Source organism: Abramis brama (genome assembly GCF_963993115.1).
Source record: "Abramis brama genome assembly, chromosome: 21".
In the NCBI taxonomy this organism is placed as follows: Eukaryota; Metazoa; Chordata; class Actinopteri; order Cypriniformes; family Leuciscidae; genus Abramis; species Abramis brama.
Window position 1 is genome coordinate 8343102 of NC_139983.1, and position 12047 is coordinate 8355148.

The 12047-nt window shown below is 36.0% G+C and overlaps 1 protein-coding gene across 1 annotated transcript in view; it reads left to right on the top strand.

Annotated features, from left to right (window-relative positions):
• Nucleotides 1-12047, top strand: part of LOC311072542 (kelch-like protein 29) — a 180258-nt gene that overhangs the window by 63537 nt on the left and 104674 nt on the right. Inside the window, exon 6 of the mRNA XM_084097626.1 lies at nt 9257-9395. Coding sequence (XP_083953752.1) covers nt 9257-9395 — 139 coding nt within the window. The remainder of the gene's footprint in view (nt 1-9256; nt 9396-12047) is intronic.

Genomic DNA, 12047 nt, shown 5'->3' on the forward strand with positions numbered 1-12047 from the left:
TTTTTTATTTTGATAATATAACAATCAAGCAGTTGAGATTCACTATTTAGTATGTATCACCACCTACAAGATGAGAAGAGTTGGGGTGGATTGCTTTTCTTTTCCTTTTGTGTTTCTTTCCTACCGTGCCAGTGGAAGTTTGTAATGATTTAAGGAATTTCAAGGATTATAGTTCTTCTGATGTTCAACAGCATCCAGGAACGATTGTGAAAATCAAATAGATTTACTGGGCATTGGATGCTTCTACAAAATTGTTGGTGGGTCTAAAATATCGGAAATAATTTCCATATAAATGGAAACCTTATGTAAATATAGTGTAAATTAATTTCAGTTCATATATCAACATAGTTGAGACAGGCAAGTTTAATGTACCATAGCTAATTTCTTAGGAATGATTTATTAGGGGAAATAAACTTGTGCTGTTTGATGTAACTCGAGTAAGTCTTAACTTTTCTTTTTGGTTTCTCGTTCTTTAGATTAGATTTGTATGATTATTCAAAAGATAACAGTGTATGGTTATTGTGTTATATTGTGTCCTAAAGCTCTAAAATCGGCCTGATTTTCTAGCCAGCCACAGGCAGAAATATATTTTTCTTTCTCCCTGTATTGAATGTCATTTTAAATCTCATGAGGTATTCATCTTCTGAAGAGGAGAGAACATGAGGCGAGTTTGCTACCCATTTATCTGCTTACATGATGATAGGAAATCAGATGCAAAAGACTAGTTCATTAAATATTGATAGTTTCTACTGAAATTTACAGATTCAGTAGAACTGGACATTAGTGTCAACAGAAATGGCATCACAACCCATTTTACTTTCATTGGTTTGTGTAAAGTGGGTGTTTTATACCAGAATCTGGTCTGAATGTGAGTTTGCCTAATTGCCACAGTTTTAGAAAGACTGAAGAACTTTAAACTTTAAACTTTGCATTTACATTAATGGGTTTAGGTAATCATTTTGAGACGGTAGCATCAGAAATGTAGAAATGAGTTAAATTAAACGTTATATTTTGAAGTAGAAACACTGAAAGTATTTTCTTGCAAAACATAGTCCAATAATCTTTAAAGTGTAGAAATGGTGGATTTTTTCAAGGAGATTAGTGAAAACAGAACATATGACAAGTTTGATCCTCTGATTCAGACCTTGGCATTTGAATAATCCTGTGAAATATAGATACATAGATTTATCTCGAATTTTGGCTGTTCTGCAGACAAAGATTGAGACTTTGCACAATGCATTTAAGAACGTATGTAATCTGATACAGTGTAGGAGATGATTGCAAACTAATGGTTGTACAGAACAGGACAAGCTAGACATGTTAGCAACCAATGGACACATGCAGTTGTAGGGAATGGGGTATATTGGTGCACATATTTTCCAGTTGAAAGTGTAGAAATGGCCAGAACAGATCTAAAGGAAGGATAATGTGTTGTGAGATGGGTTCGTAGTGTTTTTTACATTTACATTTTATCAAAAGCATTGCATTCAAGGTTTTTGTTTTACTATGCATTTCCTGGGAATCAAAACCCATGAGCTTGGCATTTCTAGCACTTTACTTTGAATACTCAGAATAGGGTTTGGAGTAACATTCTTACTGATAATGTTGGTGCAATTGGACTCAAGTCTAGATGACTCTCTTTAATGTCTGTTTAATTAATCTAGAGTTCGCATGTCTCCGTTAGTGTCAAGTTCAGTCTTAATTTATAACCTCCATTTCTGTTTATCAAGCCCCTTGTGCTGCTATGTGAAAGCGTTTCTCTGACAGGTCGGGTTTAGGGTGAATTATCACAGCTTTATCTCTCTAAACAGTAAAAGCTGCTCCACACAGCTTGATCTGCCCCTCCGCTCCTCCAAGAACACCAGAGACGTCCATCAGAATCTGACTTGATCCTACTGATTAGTGCCTTGACTTAGATTAGTTACATTGATTTTTAGCAGTGTTTGCCAAGTCAAGTTTACTATCATTGCTTATATTTAGAGTTAATGATTGAATGCAGAGTTGACCTCTCCCCCCCCCCCCAAGTAAAGTATTTGACTTACACGTTCAACACAGTGCATTGCGTTCCTGTAAGTGAATATGTAATTGATGAAATCTAAAGTGAAATAGAGCATGTTAATTGCTTCACACTGATGGCATCTGTTTATTTATGTTAGGGCTGTGCGATATCACAATTTTGGACGATTAAAATGTCTGCATGATCTTCCTTTGAAGAGAGATCATAGTATCTTCCTACTGGGCACATTGTACCATTTCACTTCTGATTTCATCCTTCAGCAATTGATTGGGTCGTAGGAAGTTGGCCCTTACTAACTATATGGAGGCAGATCTGAATGCCAGTTTGCAGTCAGTTATGGAGGATATAGCCTCACCCTCCTCCGAGACACACTTCATGAAGAGAACAGACATTTTGAGGTGGAGGAGAGGTGGATATTTTTGATTAAAGATTGCAAGGGCATATGCATTAATAAATAATAATAATGATGTGGATAAATCGTTTGTAATATCATTTGGTTTCTCTGACCAATATATATATTTTTAAAATTCAATAAGCGGCTCTGTATCTCTCATGATTATGGACTTATGGAGTTTGTTTTCATCATTTTCCTTTGTTCTTAGTTTCTCTGTCTTGACCTGATTTCAGTTTGTTTGATTAGTTTCGTTCATTGATTTTATTCACCTGTTGTCATTTAATTAGCTAATTTCCCTGGTGTATTAATACTTCCTGTTTGGTTCAGTTCAATGTCGGTCATCGTCAGTGTTAAGTTGGTTGTGTTAGTTTTCCCATTGTATTCCTGCGAGTTTCTAATTAAAGACTGTTTCTGAGTTTCCTATGTCGTGAGCTATTCACTTCAGCCGACCGTGACAGTATCAGTTCCAAAAATAAATGTAGCGTTATCAGGCTCATTCTGGAAAAAGTGGTATCGGTGCATCCCTAGTAAAAACAGTAATGTTGTGAAATATCATTACAATTTAAAATAACTGTTTTCTATATGAATGTATTTAAAAATGTAATTTATTCCTGTGATGCAATGCTGGATTTTCAGCATCATTACTCCAGTCCTCAGTGTCACATGATCCTTCAGAAATTATTCTAATATGCTAGTTTGCTGCTCAAGAAACAGATTATACAGTACAAGTCAAAAGTTTGGAAACATTACTATTTTTAATGTTTTTGAAAGAAGTTTCTTCTGCTCATCAAGCCTGCATTTTTTGGATCAAAAATACAGAAAAAAATGTAATATTGTGATATAATATTACAATTTAAAATAATTGGTTTTCAATTTATTATACTTTAAATTATCATTTATTTCTGTGATGCAAAGCTGAATTTTCAGGATCATTACTCCAGTCTATCACATGATCCTTTAGAAATCATTCTAATATGATGATTCATTATCAAAGTTGGAAACAGTTCTGCTGCTTAATATTTTTTCATAACCTGTGATACTTTTTTAGGATACTTTGATGAATAAAAAGTAAATAATAATAATAATAATAATAATAATAATAAAGAAGCAAATGTTTTAAAAAATAGAAATCTTTTGTAACAACAATATACACTACTGGTCAGTAATTTGGGGTCAGTAATTTTTTTTCTTTCTTTTTTTTAAATAAATCAATACTTTTATTCAGCAAGGATGTGTTAAATTGATAAAAAGTGATAGTAAATAATATTTATATTATTAGAAAATATTTTTTTATTATTTTGAATAAATGCAGTTCTTTTTAACCTTTTATTCATCAAATATATTAGGCAGCAGAACTGTTTCCAACACTCATAATAAATCAGAATATTAGAATGATTTCTAAAGGATCATGTGATAGACTGGATGTCACATGTGACACTGAAGACTGGAGTAATGATCCTGAAAATTCAGCTTTGCATCACAGGAATAAATTATTTTTTAAAGTATATTCAAATAGAAAACTATTATTTTAAGTTGTAATAATATTTCACAATATTACTGGGTTTTTTTTCTGTATTTTTGATCAAATAAACACAGCCTTGATAAGCATTAGAGACTTCTTTCAAAAATATAAAAAAAATTGTAATGTTTCCAAACTTTTGACCTGTACTGTATTTATTTCTTATTTGAAACTGATTTTTTTTTTTGTAATATTGTAAATGACTTTACGGTCACATTTAATGTGTCCATGCTGAATAAAATTATTAATTGTATTAATTCCTTCAAACTTTTGAATGGTAGCATCTGAGCTCACTAGGTTTTAGAACAGAACTAGTGTATTGTAGCTGGATACATTATGATTCAAAAATGAGACTTCTGCAGTTATGTGTGTTTTGGTAATTTCGAGTTTATGAGTGTTAATGCTTCTAGCCAGAGAAGCTCAATTTCATGCATTGTTGCTTGCCGGATTGTGTCAGAACACAATTCCTAATGCAACACGACTACAAGTCACATTCTGAGCTCTGCCACAAGGGACAGTAGCGATCATTAGCATAAACTGCCTTCCTCCACAGTCGGTTTTCTCTTTTAGGCAAACTACTGTCATGGCAGAGCAGGGATTTGAAGAGAATCTTTAGGAGGTTTGTTAAAGTTACTGTTGACATGTAAATAGCAGCTAGCTGAATAATATTACATCTGTTTTAATGTCATTTAAAATCAGAGAATATTGCTCCCTTGAGTACTAAGGTTTGTTCACACACAAATATTTGCATCTGCGTACGTGCATACAACACAGTTTTGAGTGCCATTGCTGCATTGGTCTTAAATTCATCATGTACTGACGCAAGTTCCCTTCCTTTTCAAACCAATGTGATGTTACCAAAAAGATCATAATATTAAATAAGTGTTTTTTGGCACATTTGTTACAGTGACATTCTGGTCACATTGTTGTGTTGTCATCTATCGTTGCTGCACAGCGCTCATAAATATAAGAGGGATTCTTGATGTAGGCTGGCGGAGCGAGATGTAATATTTCATAGGAATGTAAGGCAAACGTTTTGAATAATGTGCACTGATGAATTGTGCACAATAAGATCAGTAACATGTATTAAGAAAGTAAATAGTGTGAAATTAAAGAAAAAAATCAGAAAAGTAACAAATACTTGCTATATTTTCTCCTTTCACATGTCGAGAGCTGCATGATTGACTTAATCTGAGAAAAAAAGAGATTGTACAATAGTCTCTTTCAGACAGCTATGGTTTATATGCATGTATTCTGACCTTCGCGGTGTGTGTGGCCTATCAGAGAGCGCGCTCCAGATCTTCTCATCTCATATCTATAGCTCCACTGTTATCGATTCACAGCTCTTTTGTTCTGGAAGGACATGTTTCACAAGTTTCGAGCATTCTTTCCAGTTCCACAGAAAGAGGAAAGTGCTCTTGGAGGATCGGCAGACTGAATCAGATGAATGGATTTCTTCTCAGCTTTACATTTTTGAGCCATTCAGAAGTGTCTTTATGCATTTTAAAGCACACAAATGTAAACACAAAGGAAATGCATTGCCTTAAAACATTAGCTGGAGCATAATGTTATGGATGTACACTACAGTGGTGTCTAAGAGTTGTTTTGACCATTTAATGTTAATTTAATGTCAGAAGATGATCATGAATTGAGAGCATCTTGTGCTTCGGAAGGAGCAAGAAAGTCACAAAATGTACTTATTATTATCTTATTAACGTACTATCAGTTGTGCAAAACTTTCAATATTTATTTTTCATTTTGTGTCTTCTTTAGTTTTTCAAAATTTGTACCTCACTGTACAGTGTTTTTGCACTGGCTAAAACAAATGATTCATACACAAATGTTAATAACAATTACAAATGTGTTAATTTCCCTTTAAAATGTTCGTTCCTGGTCCCAGTAGATTGTCCTGTGCTATTTTATGATTATGGTCTTCTCCCGAGAACACTGACCCAGTTAAATAGAGAATAATTTCCTGCCATCCATTCTATCCCTGGCTCAAATTAATAGGGAACATTTTAGGCAGATAATCACATCACCTTTCCCTTATTAGTTTGTCAGACGTCTGCGGAACAGCTGTCAGAGGCATGTGACGTATAGCTCTAATGATGCTGAGATGCTTATACCAGCCAATTATTCAAATTATTTCATGGAAAGCAAGTGACTTTGAAAGTTTATTTTCAGAAGCGCTATATGCTTTGTTGCACATAACTGGGTCTCCTTGTACATCGGCTGTTGTTTGTGGTCTGTTCTTATTAGTCATGAATACCTGTCGCGATCACAGCGTCTTGCTGTTTAAGGGGCTTTGGGAGTTGCTGAAATTATTCCAACATATAAAGTCATTTTGCATTGGGTTCAGAGATGATTAATTATACACTAAGCATGTCAGATATGACTCATGCACATACTCACCATTTAATTATTATTTGATGAGCATAATTTCCTGGACATGAAGAAGTTTTGGACTAATCTTGGACTTAAAGTATTAGTTCACCCCAAAATGAAAATTTCCTAATAATTTACTCACCCCAATGCCATCCAAGATATCCATGTCTTTCTCTCCTCAGTGGGAGAGAAACTTTGTTTTTTGAGGAAAACATTTCTGGATTTTTCTTCTAACAATGGACTTCATTGGTTACCATCGTTTTTAAGTCCAAATCAATGCAGTTTCTAAAGTCAGAAGCGGGTGACGCCACGAACCAGGATACCATAAAGCATGCCTAAACAGTGTAATGCTAGCTTCTTTGTCTTCAGTAAGCGCTATATGTGAAATCGTTTGTCTTATTTGCTGTCTGTCTACCATTAAATGAGACCCCAGGAAACTATAAAGTATGCCCAGATCGGCTTCTAATATATATATAGAAGCCGATTTGGGTATACTTTATAGTTTCCTGGGGTCTCATTTATAAAACTTTGCTCAGGATCCTTACTAAAAGTGTATGTGTGCCCGAAAGACAAGAATGGCGTACGGCAAAAAATATCCAGACTTATAAATCCGTGCGTATGCCAGAACCTGCACAAAATTCCCTTTATAAATCCCAGTCAGGGATAGACTGTGCGCACATGCGTCTCCACCCCAAAATAACCATATATGGAGCTTACATGCCTAGTTTTACTTTGCATATCCTATGCTATGCATATGCTTATTCATCCACGTGATACCACGTTTAACGGTAGAGGACATTAGGAAAATATGAGATACGGATGTGCCGTCACATTACATTGATACAAATAATTTATTAGCCTATCCTTGCCTTGTTTTTGAATAAATAAATCAAAAAGTATAAAATACATTTCAGAGAAAGTTTTTCTCAATCTTTTCCACTGGCAAAATAGTATTTTTAATTGATTTATATTTTTAATGGAAACAGATAGGCCTTTGTTGTCCATTATTTGCACGAAATATTTTCTCAGACAATCTGCTATTATCATGATAAGCAATTATCTCTTAAAACACAGCATGCCTCAGGAAAAGTGTTCAATAGCATCATATCCACTACAAATATTTCTATTTATTAAATATAAAAAATGTCGTAACTTCTCAGTAATGATTTCATGTAATTTAAGTGATTAACTCCATTAATGAGAATGGCATATTTAATCTAAATGTTTATATCAGGAGTTAAACAGTAAAAAAAACTGTTTAAATCATTCTTATATTTATTTAAACTTTTATTGTGAACATGCACTGTATTTTTGATTAGGACTCATAATGAAGATTTACGTTTTTTTACTTCATCTGCCGTTAGATATATATGCGTCAGTTTCACTAAATGGGCCAACGTGCTTGCTGGCGCAGACATTTAAGAAGGGATGGATATTTGCTTCAAAGTGATAGGCTTGGTGAGTGAAATTATATTTGTATTATCTTTCTGTATATGTATAATTTTCTTTACATTTTCTGTCTAAAAGTGACCAAAAAGACATTTAACTCCAGCTCCCCATCGGAGTCGCCAAACTGCTCCATCTCCAAAACGTTTGTACACATGGGTCAGAGTTTGCATGCATGTGCGCAACTTTTCCCGTCAAGTTTGTTTTTATAAATCACAACTTATGCGTCGGAAGTGGCGTATGCCTCTTTCAGGGCCTGTTTTGTGTGTACGCAATGGTTATAAATGAGGCCCCTGGTTTGTGACGTCATCCACTTCTAACGTCTCGTTACACCTTAGGACTGATTTCACACGTGCTTCACGACGCAATCAGGCAGTGTGTTCCCAGAGTGTCAATCGACGCAGTTTCTCCTTCCCTCTTCAGGGAACCAAGTTTACAGTAGCAAGTTGCAACCGAGAGGTTTTCTCGACCAAACAGTGTCTGTTGTCATTTAGAGGTGGTGTTGCTTTAGTAGATGTAATTTTAGGTCAGCTGGTTATAAACACTTTTTCAGCGGTCTTGGCTATTTTCCCCATTCATTTTCTCCATAGGAATTTCAAAATATTATTTTGTTGTTAATTTTGTTCTCTAAATGTATACAAATGTCCATGTTGTTGAGTGTGCATGGCTGCATAATTCCTCTAATACTTTCTGGGAGTGGACAGTCACTGTTCTCTTTTTCTTCTCTTTTTGATGTATGGGTCTCTTTTAAGGATTACAGGTAGTGCTGTCCTTTACCAGAAATTCAGCAGTTAAACATGAGTTTGTTTATTTATTTATGCATTCATTTAATTATTATAAATAATCAAATAAATGTAAATAATTATTTGTATTTGTTTATTTGTATTAATTAATTAATATTTATTTGTTTTGTGATTTTTAGTTTGTATTTATTTATTTATGAAAACTTTGACTTTGCATATCAGTCAGTAGCCTCTGGGCTCAAGTTAATTCTGTTTAAACAGGTTTACATTACGGTTGAAAATGTAATTCTCTAAGGAGAGAACATGAATGATTTTTTAAAATTTATTTTCAGATCCTGACTGTAGCGCTCCATTGTCTGTGAATGGAAAAGTTCACCCAAAAATAACATTTTTGAAAAGAACTGAAAGAAAGCCAAACATATTTGGAATGATGACAGCGATTTAATTTTTAGTTGAAATATTCCTTTAAAATTTTTGTTGTAGACATGCACATCTTACTGACAAAGTTCAGTATTTGTTTCACAATGAAAGCACTGAGCACTGACCTTTTGCTTTTCACTTTTGTTGTTGTTTTTCCTTCATGCTTGATGGTTTTATCCCTCTACTCTAAATCTTTCCCAGCACTTTACTTGCACAAACAAATCATTTCCTGTTTTTCTTCAAACAATGATTGGTTGTGTCATCATATGCTGTGTGCTTCGATCTCATAAAATACAAAAATCACTGTTTCTCTTCTTTCTCTTGTTCTACAGAAATGTTGAAGGAATTGAACCAGCAGCGGAGAGAGAAAGAGTTTACCGACCTGAAAATAATTGTTGAAGGCAAAGAGTTTGAAGTCCATCAAAATGTTCTAGCTTCCTGCAGCTTGTATTTCAAGGACATGGTGAAAAGGTTTGCTTTCCTCCCGTCCTTGATCTTTTCTGTTCTTTTCGTAGGGTGCATTTGTGTCGCCTCCTTTTCCCTCCCCATCTCTTGCAGGTCTGAAGACATCGGTTCCTGTCACAGGGCCAGTAGCCATTCTGTCTGTTCCACCAACGAATGTATTTCTCTGCTGAAAAAAGTCAAGGCGTGGACCAATCTGACACTTTCACCTCCATTTATTAAGTGTGTCAATTTGCATTTTAATGGGCGAAGAAGTTCCATGACTGGGGGTTTGCGTTTGAAGTGCTTTGTAAATGTCAAAACAAATGAAAAACAGATTTTAGGAGTACGTTTGGCATGGGATCAGCGCTGTGCTCCAGCTGTCTGTGTCAAGTGCTTAGACGGGATGTTTTAGTCGTCCCACTTCAACTTTTACCTGTTGTGACTCACTCCGTATCTGCATGGAAATTCACACAATGCTTTGAGCGTGCCGTCGGGATTAAGCGAACCTGCAAACTGCACGGATCTCGTTTATGCTTCGGGAAATTCTGTTTCATGCCGGCTTGCCGTCTCATATTGATGCTGATCTCAGCAGTCGGATATCCCAGAGCTGTGTGACTGACTGGATGTTGTTTATGAGTAAAAACTGATACAGAATCATGTTTACAGGCAAAGAAATGTACAATCTCAGAATCTTTTTTATATCAGGAGCCCTTCTGGTAAAGCTCTTGGGGAGAATTTTGCTACACATTTACTGCAAATTCATGTTTTCACATGCAAATGAGCTTGTAAACAGTTTGCAGTAAATTTGTTGTGAACGGTTGTAGCAAACCTTTAAAACTTAAAATGTTTATTTAAATATGACACATTTTGTTTGGTGCTTGACTTTTATTAGCTAGCAGAAAAAAATTGTGGAAATATGAACATAACATCTACATTTATGTTTCCCAATGTAAAAAGTTTCTCATATTTATATTGATAAAAAGTAAGATGAATCTCTGATAGCATGTAATGTACATCAATGAGATATTTATAACAGTATAACAAACTACTTACATAAAAATGCAAAAGTTGTCACTACATCTCCCAATAATATGTTATAGTAAGATTATATTTAAATGCTTAGTATTATGATCAAAATGTTGTAGTTTTAAAACATATAATTATATAGTTTAAAAACATATAAAACATATAATGAGAGATGGATAATAAACTTTAAAAGCCTGATTGATCATATTTGATTCTTACATTTTAATTTATTGTATTATCTATGGATAATCAAGTAAACCTAAGTTGCTTCAGTCCAGTAAGTGTTCATCTTCAAATATAACTAACAATATAAAAGTTATTCTTACATTTACTTAATCAAAATAAAAATCAGTGAAGATTTCACAGCAAAAAGACACAAGCTGAAAGGGGACGTTTTTACAATTATACCAAGGCTTTTTACTTGCTAAAAAAAAGTCTAAGCTATCATTCAGACGACAGAAGGCATGTAGTAGATTGTGTGCAACATCTTGTTCAGCAATTTTCATATCAAACATCATACAGTAGGTTTTATATGGTCAATATGTTTATGAATCAAAGTGCACAACAGTACAAGTCATTGAATGCACTGTACATCTATCCCTATCAGCCTTTTTTCAGTTGCATCAAAACAGTCACAAGAACCAGGGCATTGACTGGCTTGTAACCCTCGTTCCCTGAAGGAGGGAACGGAGACGTAGTCGGACATACCGACTGATTGGGATCAAGCTTAGGGAGCCTGTCATCTTCGAGTATTGAGAAAACGAGCCAATGCATACATTGGCGTACAAGCTTTGCATCCACGCTCCGCCCCGCCCCGCAGCATGGGTATAAATACGGAAGTGGATGCACGCACAACTTTTTTTCACTGAGGAGCCGAGCGGAGCCCGGAGTCAGTGTTGGTCCAGCAATAGTGGCGATGGGACTACGTCTCTGTTCCTTCAGGGAACGAGGGTTACATACGTAATCGAGACGTTCCCTTTCAGTTCAGTCACTTTTGACGTAGTCGTACCGACTGATTGGGATCCCCATTAAAACGGCACTAGTGCTGCCACCTTCCAGTGCCTAGACAAAAGCCTCCTGACCCCCCGCATTATTGAGGCGGAGATAGGACAGGGCTTAGGCCAGGGAAGTCACTGCTATTCCGCAAGACCCACTCAGTTAGACTTGGATAACACTGGGAAAGCGTGCCCTTTCGATGGAAGGAGGGACGCTACGGAAGCCACATCCAGCCCGCAGTGAGGTAACATGTGGAGATACACATATAGACTGGGCGTTACCGGGCAGTACAAGATATGAAATGTCACTGGGGTGGCTCCAGCCTATAACGAGGGAGACGCAACCGGTCAGTGACGGCAGAGCAGGCTCTGCCAAGGGAAGACGTGGGCTCGCTGCAGGGAGCCGTACCGTGGAATAATACACATATGGGATCACCGTAGGGATCACAACATATGGGACCCAGCCTAACACAGGTTCCACCAGTGCATATAAGTGTTAGGCCTGGCATCGGACACTCCGCCACGTCCGTTGCCGAAGGGTGTGGAGGAACTCAACAGGGTTTGCTAAAGAGGAAATTTACTAGAGCAAGAATGGCGCACATATCCGGTCCATAGGAGGCGAATGGCACAGCAAGCCAACACTTCGAACCGGGCTTAC